At 42.4% G+C, this 18,400-nt stretch overlaps 1 protein-coding gene across 2 annotated transcripts in view; it reads left to right on the top strand.

Moving 5' to 3' along the window:
• Positions 1-9,129, top strand: part of ADNP2 (ADNP homeobox 2) — a 29,178-nt gene extending 20,049 nt beyond the window's left edge. For both annotated transcript variants that reach the window (XM_026660639.2, XM_026660630.2), the window contains one exon: positions 5,823-9,129. In XM_026660639.2, the coding sequence (XP_026516424.1) occupies positions 5,823-8,771 (2,949 nt within the window). In that variant the 3' untranslated portion in view covers positions 8,772-9,129. The remainder of the gene's footprint in view (positions 1-5,822) is intronic.
• Positions 9,130-18,400: the final 9,271 nt, after the last annotated feature.

Below are 18,400 nucleotides of genomic sequence, written 5' to 3'. Positions count from 1 at the left end.
ACTTGACTGAAAAGTTCAGGCAAGTACTAGATGAACTTGCTGGGGCAGGAAACTCAGGACCAAAATGGAGAGTAGAAATCAGCTCTGGGTTTGGCCCCATCACAGGAGGAGTTGCAAGAATTTCTGAAGAGTGGTAGGACCTACCACCTGAGAAATTAATTAATTCTTTTCTCAGTTTGTGAAGGCTAGTGAAAAGCAACTAGGCCTACCATCACAGAAATGGAAGGAGGACAATGAATCTAGTGATGAAGCAGTTCTTAAAGACACAGCAGTATTTATTTCACTAGGATGTACATTCAGTTGCTTTCAGTACCACTTCCATTACTTTTCCCATGGTCCATGTGCCCTAAGTGTGGGATGGGAAACTTCAGTCTTTGAAGAATGCTATAGTTGTCCCAATCATCACTCCTTGGTGTCTTCCCACTTCTTAGGCAAAGTTATTTAACTTTAACAATCATTCCAATGAGACCTGGCCTCTGTTGACTTCTTTGATCCTTTCAGTTTTGGACTTTTCCTGGAGTTGCTCTAGGGCCACTAATAATCACAATAATGAAATGTCAAAACTCAAGGTCTCTGTAGTCTTTTTCTAGTCTGTCATAAAGTGCAGCTGACCCTTTTATATGATCTATTTGGAGCTGACAGTGCAGCACTACAGTGGCTTCAGTGATTCCTTTCAGAAGGAGCTTGGGGTAGTGATTGACAGCTGCCCTTTCCCAAGAGACCTTGAGGGTGAGGTTCTACAGGTATCAATGCTCTTGACACTTTTATAGTCTTGAAGGCAAGAAGGGACCATCATGATCATCTAGTCTAACCTCCTGTACATCAAAAGCCACAGAACCTCACCCACCCACTTCTATAATAGGTCTATAACCTCTGGCTCAATTACTGAAGTCCTCAAATCTTGATTTAAAGACTTCAAGTTACAGAGAATCCACCACTTACTCCAGTTCAAATCAACAAGTGACCTGAACCTCACTCTGCAGAAGAAGGCAAAAAGCCCCCAGAGTCTCTGCCTTTCTGACCTGGTGAAGAATTTCTTACTGACCCCAAATATAGCAATCAGTTAGACCGTGAGCATTTGGGCGAGACCCACCAGTCAGATATCTGGGGAAGGATTTTTGTAGTAGCTCCATCTAGTGTCCCATTTCTTGCCATAGGAGATATTTGCTAATAACAGTCACAAATGGGCCATATGCCCTTGTAGGCAACTTCATTATACCTTCTCCTTCAAAAAATTTTCAAGCTCAGTCTTGAAACAAGTTGTTTTTTGACCCCACTTTCTCCTTGGAAAGCTGTTCCAGAACTGCATTCCTCTGATGGTTAGAAACATTTAGTTTAATTTCAAGCCAAAATTATTTGTTGCCCAGTTTATATCCATTTGCTTTTGTGCCAACATTGCCCCTTAACCTGGTGGTTATCCCTCAGATGTATGTATAGAGAGCAATCATCTTCCCTCAGCATTCATTTTGTTAGGCTAAACGAGTCCAGCTCCTTAAGTCTCCTCTCGTAAGGTATCTTCTTCATTCCTCTGATTATCCTTGTAGCCCTTCTCTGCACCTGTTCCAGTCTGAATTCATCTTTCTTAAGATGGGAGACCATCAGTATCAACATGATCCCTCTTGTAGGAAACTGAGATACTATGAACTCTGCTGTCGTCAGTACACTGATGCCCCACTTTACATCTACTCTTCAGGATACATGCTCAATGTCACCAAGCCTTTGAGAAATTGGCTCCTGGATGAAAAGGAGCTGGGTCAGACTGAACCTTGGGAAGACCAAATTGAGGCTGGATAGAAGGGGGAAGTGTTCTGCAAAATTAGCCAAACCACTGACCTCTTCTTCCATCAAAAACACTTGTTCCTATATCATCGAGTAAAAGTCATGGTATCCTATTGGACTCCTTGAGCTTGGGTGTCCAGGTAGCAAAAGTGGAGAGAAATGATTGTCCCTTTCTACCTCCTTGGCTCACTGAACTGTGCCCTTTCTTGTCAGAGGTCCTGAATGCTCCATGCATTAGCCACTTCCAGGCTGGAATACTTTCTCCACCAGTTTTCCCCTTAGCACCAACAATCTCCCATGGAGGTAACAGTGGCAATTTTACCACCACCCTCCCTTCCCCATCACACACAGGTTGGTGAAGGGAATGGAGGAGGCTAGCAAATGAGACAGCCTCTGAAACATTCTACTCAGTATTGTAGAATGGTATCGCCTTACCTAAGAGGTGTTGAACAAGTTTAGGAAGGAGAGGGTCAATGTGTAAGAGGAAAGGTGCAGTGCTTCATGAAACCCTTTGGCGATGGACGCTTCTAGCCCAAACAACATATGGCCTCTTCTGGTGAGGGGAAGAAACTGGCAAAAAATCAAACCACAACTGAACAAGACTGAAAAAGGAAAAAAATACATACAAAAATGGAAAACAGAAAAAAGTGAAGCAAGAGAAAATGGAAAACAGTAACTGTTGGGAAATGCTGTTACAGCAAAGAGTAGGGTGCCTACTTCCCAGGCCATCTTTTGGAGAAGGTAGGCATCTAATAAATGAAATTTGGGAGCCAGTGGTAGAGAGGTAACCAGGGGATTCCCTAAACCCTTGTAAATTTTAATCTTTACTTTTGGTGTACACTTAAAATCCAGATTTATTGGTGCATGTTGAAAAGAGTCACTGAACTGCATTGTGTCAGGATGATCAGATAAGGGTTGGAGTTGCATCCAGCACCTTGAATTTCATCTGAAAGTGAACTAGCACCAATGCAGAGAGCAGAGCAAGGTATCAATATATTACTGACCAGTACCTCTCAAGGGGGCAATTACATAAGATGCTTGCAAGAGTTTTTGGGTGACTTTCAAAGTCAATCTCAGGCTCATCTTATTGTTGTAGTTAAGCCTATGGGAGACAAAGGCATAGATTATTGATTCCAGGTGCATATCTGTGAGGGAAGGGGTCGAAGATGTTCAGATACGAGGGAGAGAAATGTAGACATAGTATGCCTAAATAAGAGCTTGGCCAGGTACAGATTAGTCTGGTTGTCAAAGTGATGCGGAAGTAGTATTTGCCAGAGATCTACAACAGGGTGGGGAGGCTAGCTTACTACTTAAGGTGGAGGCAGATACCTAACACCACTCCATCAACTGTGAGAACTTTGTCAGGTCCTCAGCCTTTAATCCTGGTCCCATACTCTGCCACATGGTTGAGGAGCCTGATGGAGGCCATCTTTGGGCTTGAAAGGCTTAAAGGTTTATGATTGAAGGCTTCTTAACAAATCAAGCACTGTCATCAAAGACTTTTTGGCCTCTCTCTGCCCTAAGAAGATTAGCAGAGGTTTTTTCCATTTTTCTGAAGTGGATGAGGGGGGACTAAGTTACTCCATGCCATCTGTCATTGATCCACCATTCACTTTACAGTGATGTACCCTAAAAAACAGAATTTTTGAGATCAGGCAATGCTTGGCATGGCTATTAATGTGAGAATCTGCTTTGTGTAAGGCAACAATTCCCTGCTGTCTGGAGATCAGCTGTCAAACCAGGGGAGGAGCAGACATACAGATTAATTCATTCTAACTCCTGCTTCCTGCTCATGAGTTAATCTTCAGGCTGCATGAGGAGCAGCTGATTGAATCTAATCCCCAACCAGGTTGTGGTGATGGGGTGTGATGGATCCACAGGGTTTGTGCTTTGCCCCAGCTTTTAAACAGTCCCTTGGAGGTACCCCTTACGTGTGCCAGACTCTCAAGGGATTACATTCTTCCTTCAAGTAAGTAATGCAGCCTTAGTGCCTCTCAGACTCCGCTCGAGCACTGCTTCTCATTGTGAGTGAGCTCTCTCCAGCAAGTCGAGCTGATACAGACTCCTGTTCAGATTCTTTTGTCCTCTTCAGGGATCAGTGCACCTCAGCAAGTATTTGCAATCACACCAGGAAGCCTTTTCAAAACAAGGTAACAATTTATTAGCCATCTGGGATAAAGAATCTGAAAGTCCTCAGGTTATCATAGAGAAACAAAGATTTAAAAACATAGTCTATACTGCTTTGAGCCATGCTGCTCCAGGAACTATCTTGGTTTCCTTTGTCTCTGTCTCATTGTCTGTCAGTCTCAGGTCAGAGCTGCTGTGTTTCTCCAAAGGCCAGCTCTTAAACACAGCCACCTCACATCTTTTCCCTTTGTTCTTCAGCTTGGGGTCTCTGCTCTGCTTGTCTGCAGAGAGGTGGGGGGAAATCTCCTTCCTTTTGGCTGTTTGCTAGGTGTGAGTTTCGCAGACATTGGGGTTCCCTTTGCCTTTCTAGCTCCTCCATCTATATGGGTCAGTTTCAGCCAGTCCTTTAACGATCCATTCATACCACCCGAGATAGTTATGTGACCAGAACACCTCATGTCTTCTGATTTGCCCGAGTATTTTAACCTTTCTGCACCCACTGGCTACAGTCTCAACTTATGTCAGCCACAGTCATTTCATTCAGAAAAATATTACAGAAAATTCCCCTTTTCTTACATGGGAATCATCAGCATCACCTCTTGGGAGTCCAAGACTGCCTGTCCATCCTATTAGTCTTGTTGTAAAGGTTTGTGTTTTGAGGTCCCTTCCCAGAGCTGAGAAGTTACCTTAGGATGCTTTATGAATGCAAACTTATGACATTGACTCTGCCTGGAAGCTCGGTAGTTCTTGGAGAAATGAAGGCTCATTTCTTAGGAACTACAGGATCATTCACGAGTCCCAGTATCAAAGCCTAGAAAAATGGAAATATGTGACTAAAGTGGCTCTTGTAGTCTTTCGGAGACTATAACAGGATTTACTCCATTTGGGAATGAAGAGTAATTTAACTAACTAAACTAACAATTTTCAGCTGAAGTGCCATTGATGGAGAAAACAAATGCAATGATTCTTGTTGGAGAGGGAATGAGTTTTGAATTTTATTTTTAGTCTGCGTCAAATTAGAGAAGAATCATATAGTCAGTTTAAATGTACATTTTTAAAGAAAGTATTTAAAAATATTTAAAGTAAAAATGCTTTATGAATTAAATATTGGTTTGAGGAGATGGGCTGTGTAATACAAGTGGTATTCTAAAACTGAACTGCAAAGGAAAACAAATGGGTTTGTATATTTTTATTGCTCTTTCCTTATGTTTAAAGGAGGTCTGAAAGGTTTAGCAATCTTTTCCCCCCTCCCTCCCCCCCCACTCACACACTCACACACACACACATTTTCTTGGCTTGTTTTTACCCTTAGGAATATCAAGTGTCTGGTTTTTTTCCTAGTTTTGCTGAAAGACTTGGTTGGATTAGGATTCTGAAAAGTGGTTTGAGAGCTTTTTCTCACCCATTCGTTGAAGGACAGGGTGTTGGAATCTTTGTTTTTTTTCCTTGTGTGTGTGGGGGGGGGAGGGGGGAGGGGTGCATTAGTTCATACAAGTAAAGTTCATACAAGTAAAGCTTTAAACAGTCTGAATGAAAAATCCCTTCCCTCTCTATTTTTCCCAGGTTTAATTTCCTGTGTATTGTGTTGTCTTAATTGTTCCAGTCTCTTTGGTGGCCCAGAGTCCTTAAGGAATTGGAGTTTCTAATTTTTTTTTTAAACAGTGAGGAAAAAGATCCATTCAGGCCTTCTTTATACATTATAAAGAAGCAAAAAAGGGCACAAATCCAAATACTTTGTTTTCCCATGCATGTCATCTTTACGTATGTCTTTGTAAAGATGTCTGAACCTGTTTCTTGGGGGTACACATCTGTTGGAGGCATTTTCTTTGGCACATGATATCAACTGGCAGTTTATAGAATCCTGGTGTATTTTTGACAAGGTGCTGTTTGAACTTTTTTTTTTACTTATTTTGCAGAGATACAGAACAAAGCCGTACTGCTGTAGCCTATGCAAGTTCTCCTCAAAATTTCTTACTTCATTCAAGAATCATTTGCACCGTTACCATGAAGATGAAATGGACCAAGAGCTGGTGGTTCCTTGCCCAAAATGTGCATTTGCTTCTGATTCAAAAATAGTGGGAAAACACATCCGGATGTTTCACTCTTGTAATAGGAAAATACAGAACTACACAGTGAGCATTTTAGGTGGCATGAAACAATTCAGGAGTGACATTATAAACTTCACATGTCTAAAATGTCACTTTACAGACACACTGTACTACAATATGAAGAAACATGTGCTGATGAACCATTTTCAAAATTTAATAAGCACATATTTTGGCCAGAGACCAGATGACATTGAAGAGCATTTTATTGAGCACTACTGTAAGAAATGTAATGCTTCTGCAAACAGCCAAGATTCTTTAATGTATCATGTCTTAACATCTGATCTGCACAGAGATCTGGAGAATAAACTTAGATCTGTGATTTCAGAACATATTAAGAAACCAGGACTTGTGAAGCAAATGCATATTGCTCCCAAGCCTCCCACAACTATAGCTGCTCCATCTTTAATGCCCACCACTGCTCCATCAAGTTCAGTTACTACTCCAACTTGCATTCAACTTGCATTTCCTCAGAATAATCAAAAGCAAACCATGGTACAGGGGAAAGCAGTTCAAAACACAGTTAAACCTCTGACTGTTTCAAATGCCTCTGGTAGCCTTACACATACATCTCCTGCTCCAGTTGTTACTCCACCACATGTTACTCTTGTATCCAGTCCGCTCCCTGTAGGTCAGAATGTTAATCTTCAACCGCCAGTTCCACAACCTGTCTTTGTTTCCCATAGAGTCCCTCTTAATCAGCCTGTCAGGCCTGGGGTTCTCCCCCTTACTCAACCTGTTGGGACCATAAATAGACCTGTTGCTCCTGGGGTTCTTCCACTTAGTCAACCTGTCAGGCCTGGTCTTCTTCCTGTTAATCAGCCTATTGGGACCATAAATAGTCTGGTTGCACCTGGGGCTCTCCCAATAGCTCAGCCTGTTGGTCCTGTAAATAGTCATGTTGGGCCTGGAGTTCTCCCACTAACTAGACCTATTGCACCTGGGGTTCTCCCTATAAATCGACCTGTTGGGAATATGAATCAACCCATTGGTCCTGGGGTTCTTCCTGTGCCCCAGACTGTTACCTCAGGGGTTCTCCAGCTTAATCAGCCTGTTACCTCAGGGATTCTCCCTGTAAATCAGCCCATCAGACCTGGAGTTTCTCAAAATACCACTTTCCTGACTGCAGGACCTATACTTAGACAGTTAATTCCAACTGGTAAGCAGGTTAATGGGATACCTACATATACCCTTGCACCAGTTTCAGTTACTTTGCCTGTACCACCTGGTGGCGGGGTAGCAACTGTTACACCACCGCAAATGCCCATTCAGCTAATGCAGTCTGGCACAGTAACTCAGATATCTCGCTCTCCAGCTAGTGCACCTTCTCCTCCTGTTGTTGTGACTTCTTCCCACAGTATGTCTGCGCAGGCTTCTCCACCTGCTCCTGAAACAAGCCAAGCCCTCAAACAGGCTAAGCAATGGAAGACGTGCCCTGTTTGCAATGAGCTCTTCCCATCAAATGTCTATCAGGTCCACATGGAAGTGGCTCATAAGCACAATGCAGTAAAAACAGAGGAAACCCTTGAACCTGACAAGCTTGCAGTATGTGCACCCTTTTTGAGGTGGATGAAAGAGAAGACTGTCCGGTGTTTCTCTTGTAAATGTTTCCTGTGTGAGGAAGAACTTATAAAACATCTACTGATGCATGGTTTAGCTTGTTTGTTCTGTACATATACTTTCCGTGATCTAAAAAGCCTTGTGGAACACAATAAGACTGTGCATAATGGAAAGAAGAAGTTACATGAAGACTACAGCAACAGAGGATTTCAACTAGATAATGATGCTGATGGTGACCTTATATTTCCACATTTTGACTTCAGTACAATGTTACCCAAAGAAGAACTTGGGGAAAAGGAAGTACACTTGGCAGTACTTGCAGGGGTAAACTCGAGGACCCTTGTACCTGTCTACATCAAAGTGAAGCCTCAGACAGCTGAAGTGAACAATATGTGCAGCAAAAAGGTATTTACGTGCCCCTTTTGTTTTGGTACTTTCATTAGCAAAGAAGCCTATGAAATGCATTTGAAAGAGAGGCATCATATCATGCCAACTGTACACACCATTTTAAAGTCCCCTGCTTTCAAGTGCATCCATTGCTGTGGGGTCTACACTGGAAATATGACTCTGACAGCTATTGCTGTGCATTTGCTCCGCTGCAGAAGTGCTCCCAAAGACAGCAACTCAAGTATGAAAGTGCCGCTTGAGCGCAATGAGAAGAAAGAGCTATCACTTGTGAATGGGGAAAAGCATGACTCTGTCTCTCAATCTGCTAAAAGAAAACAATCTGATCTATGCTCTGTTGCAGAGGACCAAAGGAATAAAGAACAGCAGCCTCAGTCCTTAAATACGGGCACAGCTCTAGCTCCAGATAAAGACGTGAATCTAGGGGTAGTGCCTGTCAAACGACAAAAGGTTGAAAGCAGGACTGAGATGAAAGGACCTCCTTCAAGTGAGGACCTCCACATTCTAGCATTAGATCCTAAACAGTATGAACACAGTTCATATGAAGCTCGAAAGCAGTTTCTGGCAGATTACTTTCACAAGAGGCCGTATCCTACAAAAAAGGAGATGGAATTACTGTCCTCAATGCTATGCGTATGGAAAATGGATGTTGCATCATTTTTTGGAAAAAAACGACATGTGTGCCTAAAGGCGATAAAAAATCGCCAGCCCTCTGTGCTTCTGGGTTTCAGTATGTCTGAACTTAAAAATGTAAAGCACAGTTTGAGTTTAAAATATAAACCGCAGGATCTGTAAAAATGCTTTATAGTTTTAAAAAGAATCATAATTGCATACTTCTCAGTTTAGCAATTTATTATTTTGGTTTAATTTCTTTTAACTTACAAACTGACCTTTGCAGCGTTACAGTAGTACACAAAGCCTTGTTCACATTTTTCTGTGTTATTGAAAAAAAGCAGCAGTGATCATAGAACTGAGGAAGGTAGATCCTTCAAATTTTCAGCTCCGGAATTTGTTTTAGCTTTATTTTTCTTTTCTTTTGTGGAGTAGGTTTTTCCCTGCCTGCCCCCCTCCATTAGGCTTTTATACCACATGTATTGTCTTTCCTGATTAAAATTTATTTTTGTCAGCAATGTCAACCTCTCCCTCAAAAAAACAAAAAAACAAAAAAAGAGTGGGGGGAGGGGTTTAAAATGTTGGTTTAAAATATCAAGACAAACTAAATGAGAAAACAGATCCAATTAAAAGTATTGGTTTAAATTTCTTTAAACTCCTATTTTTTTTGTCTTTTATCCTCTAAAGAAAATGATTGTGGTATTTAACTTCCTCCTCGTAACCCACCCAAAAAAGCTAGGTTTATTTTAGCAATAATAAAATGTATGCAGCAATTTTTTCCTCAAAAGAAGAGTACATGTGCCAATTACAGTTTCAGTGATGCCCAGTAGCTAAACATCATCTATATATTTTTGGGAGGGAGGCGGGTTCCTCTTAAGCTACTGGAATTAGGTGATTTACACTGGCTGTGATTTTATCCCATTAAAAATTAACTCTCTCTAGTTCAAAGGGATTGTTTACTGTCACTTTGTAGATATGGGACACTCTCCAGTTGCTAAATTTGTACAATTTCAAAGCCTGTTGACCACTTATGCAAACGGTGAAGTAGTTTTAGAGAAGTATCAAATTACTTTGATGCATCTTGACATAATGTGACTTTTTATTCACATATCCTTCCTTACCTGTTGAGATCTCAGTCCAAGCATCACTAAAGTCAATGGGAATGTGTCTATGCTAACTCGAATGTGTGTTGGTTAGGGTATTGAGTGAACACGTGCCCCTTTTAATAACCAATGAGAAATTTAGCTTAAACCACTCCTTTCATAAACAGTCAGAAAGCAGCTGAAGCTAGGAGTGGATGGAATGGTAATATGGCACCTTTCGCTTATATGTCATTGATTCAAATGGGACTTCCATATGTGATGAGTACACATTCTTGCCATCTGACAAATAGTTAATGGTTTCTATGAAATTAATTGGTCTCAAACTAGTTTCTAGTGAACAAGCGTCTGCATCACAAAAAGTACCTCCCGAACTGCCACCCTTGGTAAGTGAAAGTCAAAGGATAGAGTGGGCTTGGTGATTAAACTACCTTTAAAGTGAATTAGGGATGTGATTTGTGGCCACTTGCATTACCAGTCCACTGCTATACCTACTGTTTGGATAAATGGGGGGCTGTGGTTTAATCAGATCGTCAGTTTGGCACCTTCCGAAAATCACTAAAATTACTTTGCCAAACAAGGCCAGTAACAGAGGCCATCCAAAACAAATATTACAAGTGGTCTGTCCTACCACTGAACTTGTACTGATGACTTTAAACAAAGGCAAGAAGAATAATGTGCTTGGCGTGATTAATTTAGGTAATAAAAAAGTCAGCCTTTTCCTAGTCAACAAATTTTCATCCCATACCAGAGTTTTGTGTTTTTTAAATTGCATGTAAATGTAACTTTACATTGAACATTTCAAGCAGTTGTATAACAGGGCATGACTTACTGTAACCATAACTATCAAAGGAAAAGCTTGCTGCCTTCCTATTTGAGCTTCTACAAACTTTAAAATAGCTGTATTTTGGATTAAAAGCGTGGTATTTTCCTGTTTTTGAAAAAATGGTGAAGTGTTCTCATATACTTACTATTCCAGTAATTTTTGTTTAAATTGTAAAATACAAAAAGAAAATCCACAATAAAATTGAACCTAGTCATGTAATGCGAACACTGAACAAAAATCCTGTAAGGGATTATTATATTTTTGAGAGTGGGATTTGGGGGGAGGATAGATCAACAGGACCTAAAAACAATAAGAAAAATGTGATGATGTGTCCTAAAGGATATTACAGGATCCTAATCTGACTTGTGATTTGGCTGAGTTTAATTTGTGAACCAGTCTGGAGAGTTTAGGGGGATTTAAAAAAATACTTAGAGTTCTCGACTTGGAAAAAGAAAGTCAGTAGGCTCTATATACTATGGGCAAGATTCATCTCCGGCGTGATACCATTCATGTCAATGGAGTTACGCTAGGGATTTGACACTATAGATCTACAAGACCGCTTAAGATGAGTGGTTTAAGGTACTGTTTATATATTACAAATAATGTTTCTTATTGGGAGAGAACTAAGAAGTGATATTAAGAGTTGATTCTTGCCATGGTGGTGGAGGAAATCTAGTTTTACCAGTTTTCTTTATTGTACACTGTCCAGGGACAATGTTAAACATTTTATCTATTTGGCTTTTGATTTCACAGTTTCAAATAAACCAACTTTTTAACTTTTTTTAGGTGTGTGCATATGGATGGTTATTTTAAAAACTAGACTTTGAGAGTTTGTAATGTCTCATTAACATTCAGCATGAGAACTTGACATGAAGAATTAATAATTTGGATTCAAAATAGTCATATGTCTAAGCAAAACAGAAATAAAGACCTAGATCTTCCAGTTCTTCAAAAGGGGGTAGGGGGAAGGGGAGGACACCACTGCAAGAGAGTTTGTAATAAAAGTACATTCTACCTCATCTAGGAAATCTGATTTGAGTCCACATCCTTTCCTATAAATCTAGTGCTCCAAAGGCTTGATCATGAGCCTTTAATAGCAGTGGGAGTAGGATTAAAGCCTAAGACTTTAAAATGACCGTTTCAGTCACAGACAAATAACCAACAAGTTTTTTAAAAAACAGAAGTGATTGATCTAGGGAAGATCACAACTCTTACATGTGTATCAGTATATAGGGTAAGGCTTTTTAGGGAGTAGGGGGCTTGGTTCAGGAAAAACCCAAAGAGGCTTGATTAAAACAAAAACAATGCAGGTGAGTAAGCTACCAATTTCAGCCTAAATTAGATTGTGCTGTTGCTGTCTCAAAGTGTGAGACCAGCTGCTTAGGAAAGTGCTAGTCTATATTTGAAGTTATTGCCATGTGCTGAGTATAGTCATTGTGGCTGGCTTCTGCAGAATTTCCCATTTTTAAAGAAGTTAGCTCCTCTAGCATCTCCTTTTGGGAAAAGAAACTGGCTGCCACATCTTAAGAGTCACCCTGCCAGATAAGTTGCCATCTTCTATCTGCTCACGGAAGCCATTTTTATGAGCATAAAAGGATAACTAAATAGTGACTGGCTCAGAGCGTGAAAATACTTCATTTACTTATGAACAGGTATCTCAATTAATTACAATATGCTTTCTTTGGGTAATAGTTTAGTGTGGTATCTGTATTTTTTTTTAAAGTGAAAAGGCGCATTAGTAAATCACTAAGCATAATACAACTTGTAATCAGGAAGTGCAGTGTGAAAGATTATCAGTGTAATGTAACTCGGTCACAGCGTATGTCTTGATTTATATTAACTACTGTATGTGGAAGGATAGAAAATACTACACATATGAAATGGGTTTGTTAGTTAATGGTGCATTGGGAACTTTAACTTTCGTATTGCGTGCCTTTTTAAAAAAACCTGTGCCAAGTTTTCAAAATGTAGTTGACAATTTATTTCCTAGGGTTTTAATCCCCTCCATAAAAAAGGAAGGGAAGTAGTAGTAATAGCTTGTGTAGTGAACATTCTTCTCCTTTCTTAGCAAAGTTTTTACTAGCTAATTTAAGACGCACCAGCCAGTAGCCTTTAAATAGGATTAAAAATGTGCACTCTGAACAAATGCCTCTGCAGTATATCTCAATATGGAAGTTAAAACTCCCAAACTTAAAAATATTTTACGGTGTGTGACCATGCAATTTTCAAACATTCAAACTTCAAACACTTCCAACCAGTGCTTTTTCTAAGTTGGGTATATTCATATGCTTTTAGGAGCATGTGATATTTTGGGGACCACCGAGACCAGTAAAGGGTTCTGTCTAACCTGAAGTGCCTGTATGGTGTTCAGCTGTGGTTCAAACCCCTCAGAGCCATAGCCTTCCCACAGAGTCTCATCCTGGCTTCCAGTAGCCCTTCCACTCCTGAGTCTCCTCAAATCTGTCCTCCTTAAGTGTTTAACCACCAGCCACTCTGACTTTTCACCTCTGGTTTGTCACCCCAAAAGGTGTGAAACTACCCTCTGCCACGCTCCTCGCAGTTGTCAGCTCAGTTTGGCACCTACATTTCGCACCGATTGCAGCACAAAGACCTGCTTGGGTAAAAAAAAACAAAAATTACTTGACAGAAAAATCAGATTCAAAGATGAAATAGTAAGGGAAGCAAACAGAAGTTACACAGAAAATAAACAGATGCAACCTCAGGGTTTACATTTGCAAATTAGATTAAACTCCCTTTATTAATACACGTTACCTATTGCCTCTGAACATTTTCCCAGCATATCACTTGCCACAGAGAAGACCCACCATTTGACAGTTAGTTTCTGGATATTCATCAGGTCAAATGCCCTCTCCCCCCCCCCCCCTTTCCTCTCAGGCTATGGTGACTCATGGTTATGAAGCTTGAGAAATTTCTAGCTGGGATAGCTCAATGTCTTCCCATTCACTGTAACAGCCCTTCCATTGCCTTTTTCTGAATTGTACAATGGTAAGTACTTAGCACTAGTGTTAGCTGGGTGGGGAAGCATCCCTTCCCTGTCTGACTAACCAGTACCACACTGAGATGGAGCTGAATGCAGCACAAATTATGAACACAGTTTTATAGATACACAAATTCATAACCACAGTCTGTATATATTGCTCATAATGACACTAAAGTTCAGAACATTACAAGCTTGCGTATAAAACCTTACTTGATGTACTAGTTTAGTACAATAACATGGATGTTAGGGATCATTAAAAAGGGGATAGAATAAGACTGAGAATATGTTATTGCCCTTATATAAATCGATGGTACGTCCACATCTCGAATACTGCGTACAGATGTGGTCTCCTCATCTAAAAAAAGATATACTGGCACTAGAAAAGGTTCAGAAAAGGGCAACTAAAATTATTAGGGGGTTGGAACGGGTCCCATATGAGGAGAGATTAAAGAGGCTAGGACTCTTCAGCTTGGAAAAGAGGAGACTAAGGGGGGATATGATAGAGGTATATAAAATCATGAGTGATGTGGAGAAAGTGGATAAGGAAAAGTTATTTACTTATTCCCATAATACAAGAACTAAGGGGCACCAAATGAAATTAATAGGCAGCAGGTTTAAAACAAATACAAGGAAGTTCTTCACGCAGCGCACAGTCAACTTGTGGAACTCCTTACCTGAGGAGGTTGTGAAGGCTAGGACTATAACAGCGTTTAAAAGAGAACTGGATAAATTAATGGTGGTTAAGTCCATTAATGGCTATTAGCCAGGATGGGTAAGGAATGGTGTCCCTAGCCTCTGTTCGTCAGAGGATGGAGATGGATGGCAGGAGAGAGATCACTTGATCATTGCCTGTTGGTCCACTCCCTCTGGGGCACCTGGCATTGGCCACTGTCGGTAGACAGGATACTGGGCTAGATGGACCTTTGGTCTGACCTGGTACGGCCATTCTTATGTTCTTATGAACAATCAGTTAATTCAATTGCTTATTCTTTGAGGTTCAACCCCCTGTTCTCCTTTTGGGCTGTCTGGGCCCTGATTGTCACAGAAGGCTATTTAAAAAATAATAATTTTTTGAAAGTTGTGGGTGGGCTGCATAGAAGAGTTTGGTCTATGATGCCTCCTCAGTGTCTATTACCATTGTCTCCCTTCTGCTTTCCTGGTAGGTAAAATGGCAACTGTGTATAGATGTCATGTTTAGAAATTCTATGATTCTTTTCCTTCAGCATCTGAGTTGGAACCACATATAGCAGGTGTCTGAAAGTTCTTAGTGTACCTGAGACTGCGCTCATAACTTGCACTCTCCTAGCTCCACACAGGCCCCCTAGGTGAGCTGGTGGGTAGTAGAATCCTGAGCTAGGGGGCCATGCTCCCCAAACAATGCATGGGGTGAGTTAGCTGCCTGGGAAGGATCCACAGAAGCCAGCAGAGGAGGTGGTAAGCTGTCTTAAGCTAGCCCGTAGTGAAATGCAGAGGAAAGGGGCTGCGGTTAGGGCCAGATCCCCCAAGGTACTTAAGAACGTACCTCCTTCTTAGCATATGCGCAATGTGCTTCAGGTGGCACGTGACCAGGAGTCATCACTGATGGGCTAGAGGGAAGCATGCATCTAGGCTCAGGATGCTCAGCTGTGACCCCTCCCATGGAGTTGGGTGCCGAAGCCAGGCTAGCCACCTGTTCCTGAGAAAAATCAGAGCCAGACACACACCCTTTACATCCCCATCCCAGCCAAGGGCCCAGCAGGTAAGGCACTTACCAGGGATGAGGGAGACCTGTTTTTAAATCGCTGCTCTTGGAGCAGGGACATGTACCCAGATCTTCACCTCCTATGATAGCACCCTGACTGTCCACCAGGCTATTGGGTATGTCACAATCACTTCTGCTGGAGCTGGGCCACGCTGTATAAATAACAATTGTTTTTGTAATTGTTGTTCTTTGAAATATGTTGCATATGTCCATGCCCTTAGGTGTGTGAGAACCTGGTGCCCCAATGCCTGCATTTTTCCCTAGCAGTATCCAGAGGGGTAGCAACACCTGTGCCCTGGTGACCCTCATACGCCAAGCTGAGGGTAAAATGAGCAGCGCCATCCCCACCCCCCTCCTTCAGTTCCTTTGTACTGGAATCTTATATGATGCATTCCACTGTGTTGGGGCAGGAGAGTGGGGTGTGTAATGGACATATGCAAAACATCTTGAAAAACAGTTACAAGCAGTGAGTAACCATTTCTTTGTCTTTGCCTACTTGCATAGGTCCATTAACCTTAGATGATGCCAAGCTGCTTATGAAGGAGCAGAGAGACTGCAGCCAGGCACAGCAGGGGTTAAAGAACACCTGTGGGTTCAGCTAGCCCTGCCCCATTATACTTGCAGCCAGTGCCAGGCCTGGAGGGGGGAGAAAAGAAGGGAGCCTGGCTCAGTCAAGGGCTGACTATTGATGAGGCAGGAGCTCTCTGTATGCCTGCCTGAAGGCACAGACCAACAACCATCTGCTAATGCAGCCACTGGAGACAAATAAATCTTTGCTGGCCAAGGGGAATTTACAGCTAAGCCCCAACTGTGGGGCAACTGGACTAGTGGGGCCATGCCCCAAACTAAAAGGACATGCAGAGGAAGCAGGCCAGGAAATTAGGCCCTGAACACCCCCTCACGGCTGGGAGAAAGATCCATCTCCCCTGTTTAGAGGTTGAGCGACATAGGACCCTGGGCCAGGACCTCAAGGAGAAGGAAGGGGTCAAGTACCCCTACAGCCACCCTAACCAATGATCTAGCAGCTAGACTCCCTGGCTACTGAGGGCCCTATCACACTGTTTTTGATGGTGGTAGGGTTAGGTGTAGCATTAGAAGGAGGTGTGCAGGACTGTTTGCCCACATTTTCATCATCCCTTCATGTGGTAATAAAGTGTGTAAAGGCTAGAAAATGTGACACCTGAAGCCCACGTCGCTGCTCTGCAGATGTCCATCGTAGGGGCACTTCCCACAAATGCTGTGGGTGCTGTCTGTATTCTGGGTGAATGGGCACACAGTATCTCTGGGGGAGGCATAACACCCTTAGCCTCATAGCACGTGACCATACAACTGGTGAACCATTTGGAAAGCTGGTGCACTGTGACAGGCTGCCCTGTCATTCATACTGCATAGGAGATGAAGAAACCCCAAAGTGCTTTGTTCTACCAGGTAAAAAGCCAGAGCTTGGTGAACATCCACATCATGGAGCTTTTGGTCATCTTGGAGAGCATGCATCTTTGGAAAGAGGCTCAGTTAAATATATTGACTGATTAAGATGGAAATCAAATACTATTTTGGTGGGAAACAGGCTGTGGCTTAAATCCCACCAATGACCACCAATCCCAGCTATATTGTCTATATACCTCTGCAGTCATGCCCATATTTTACAGACAGAGGCCTGAGGAAGGATAATCCAGGTGTCAGGATACGCAGATGTGGATGTGGGAGATAAGGGTTCAATTCCCTGCTCCACTGGACTTAGACCCAATTTTCAAAGCTATTTAGGTGCCTTGTCCACATGAAATCCTGTGTGCAGCAGCTCCTTTACCAGGGCATGTAGCTCCCCCAATCTCCTTGTTGAGCTGCTAGCCAGCTGCTCTTTATTATACCTCTTGGTAGAAGTGACTTTTGTAATAACGCTAGAAGGAGTTCTATAAAGGCTGATTACACGAGATTCAAATCTCTCTGTGGAGTCAGGGCTCTGATAAGTGGGATGACGCTTTCTAGGCCTTTTTATGAACCTGGCCAGGGTCGTGTAGTATAGGATGGCATCATCTGAGATCAGGGTGGTGATCTATGACGGGACTGCGGAATCGATGACAACATTGGGAGCTTCCTTGCTAGCGCGCACTGAGGTGGTGCAGTTATTGGTAGTCTGGAGCTCACACTGAGGCGATCAAGGAAAGAAGTACCAGCTCTGAGGTCACCAGCGCCTTAACAGAACCCGACATGGGTACCAACGTGTGCGCCATGTACAATAGCCTTGGCAGAGAGCTGCTGGTCTGGATGCATGGTGAATGTAGTATCAAGTGGGTCAGCAGATTTTTTTTTTTGTAGTGGTGTAAGCCCCTGGATTGGTTAGTACTGCAATGGGCCTTTGCCCTGCCATGAGCAGGGGTGATGGCTCCACTGTTGTCCCCCAATGAAATAGCTGGTCACACCGTTCCTTGCCTGGGTAGCAGAGTTCAAGGGTTGTGTTCCATGAGAGTCACTAAATAGGGAGCAGCAGGCCAAAGGGTGCACTCTACCTTCAAATACCAGAATGGCTAATCTCTCAGCACAGGAGTCCTATAGCAAGGACTTTGAGGAAGTTGAAACCTTTCTGTTCTTAGGTTTTGGAGTCCAAGTGTGTTCTGAGTGCTTATGCTTCTTCAAGACTGCGCCATTGAGGGGACTCTCGCTCTGTCTGCCAATAAAGCCAGTGAGACCGCGTGGAAAGAGTGGTTGACAAATGATCTCAATCCAACTGAGCCCATGTCAAGGCTAGGCAAAGAGCAACCTCCTTGCAGACATAGCTTGAGAGGCTTTTCTCTTTGCTTCTGTGTCCTAGTCTTTAAGTCCCAGCAAATCAGACACCTGTCCCACACATTGGTCACTGGGAGAGGGAGGCTCACTCATTGGCATTGGCCTGTGACATCCAGAACAGGGCTTGAAGCCAGGAGACTTTGGCAAAAGCTCTCCGGATACTGGGCAGAGCCCAGAGTCTGCTATTGGCAATAAAAATAAAAGAAAGACAAGGACTTCCAAGGGACCAAAACAAGTACCACTAACTACACACTAGGCTAACAACTTGCTATAAGGACAAGTTCATAGGAGGAATAAGATGAAGCACAGTATGGGCTGACCACTGATGGAAAGAAGGAACTGAAGGATGTGTGGGCTGGC

This window comes from Terrapene carolina, unplaced genomic scaffold (genome assembly GCF_002925995.2).
Source record: "Terrapene carolina triunguis isolate 2854851 unplaced genomic scaffold, T_m_triunguis-2.0 Scaffold58, whole genome shotgun sequence".
NCBI lineage: Eukaryota > Metazoa > Chordata > Testudines > Emydidae > Terrapene > Terrapene triunguis.
This window is presented reverse-complemented; position numbering and strand designations above follow the sequence as displayed.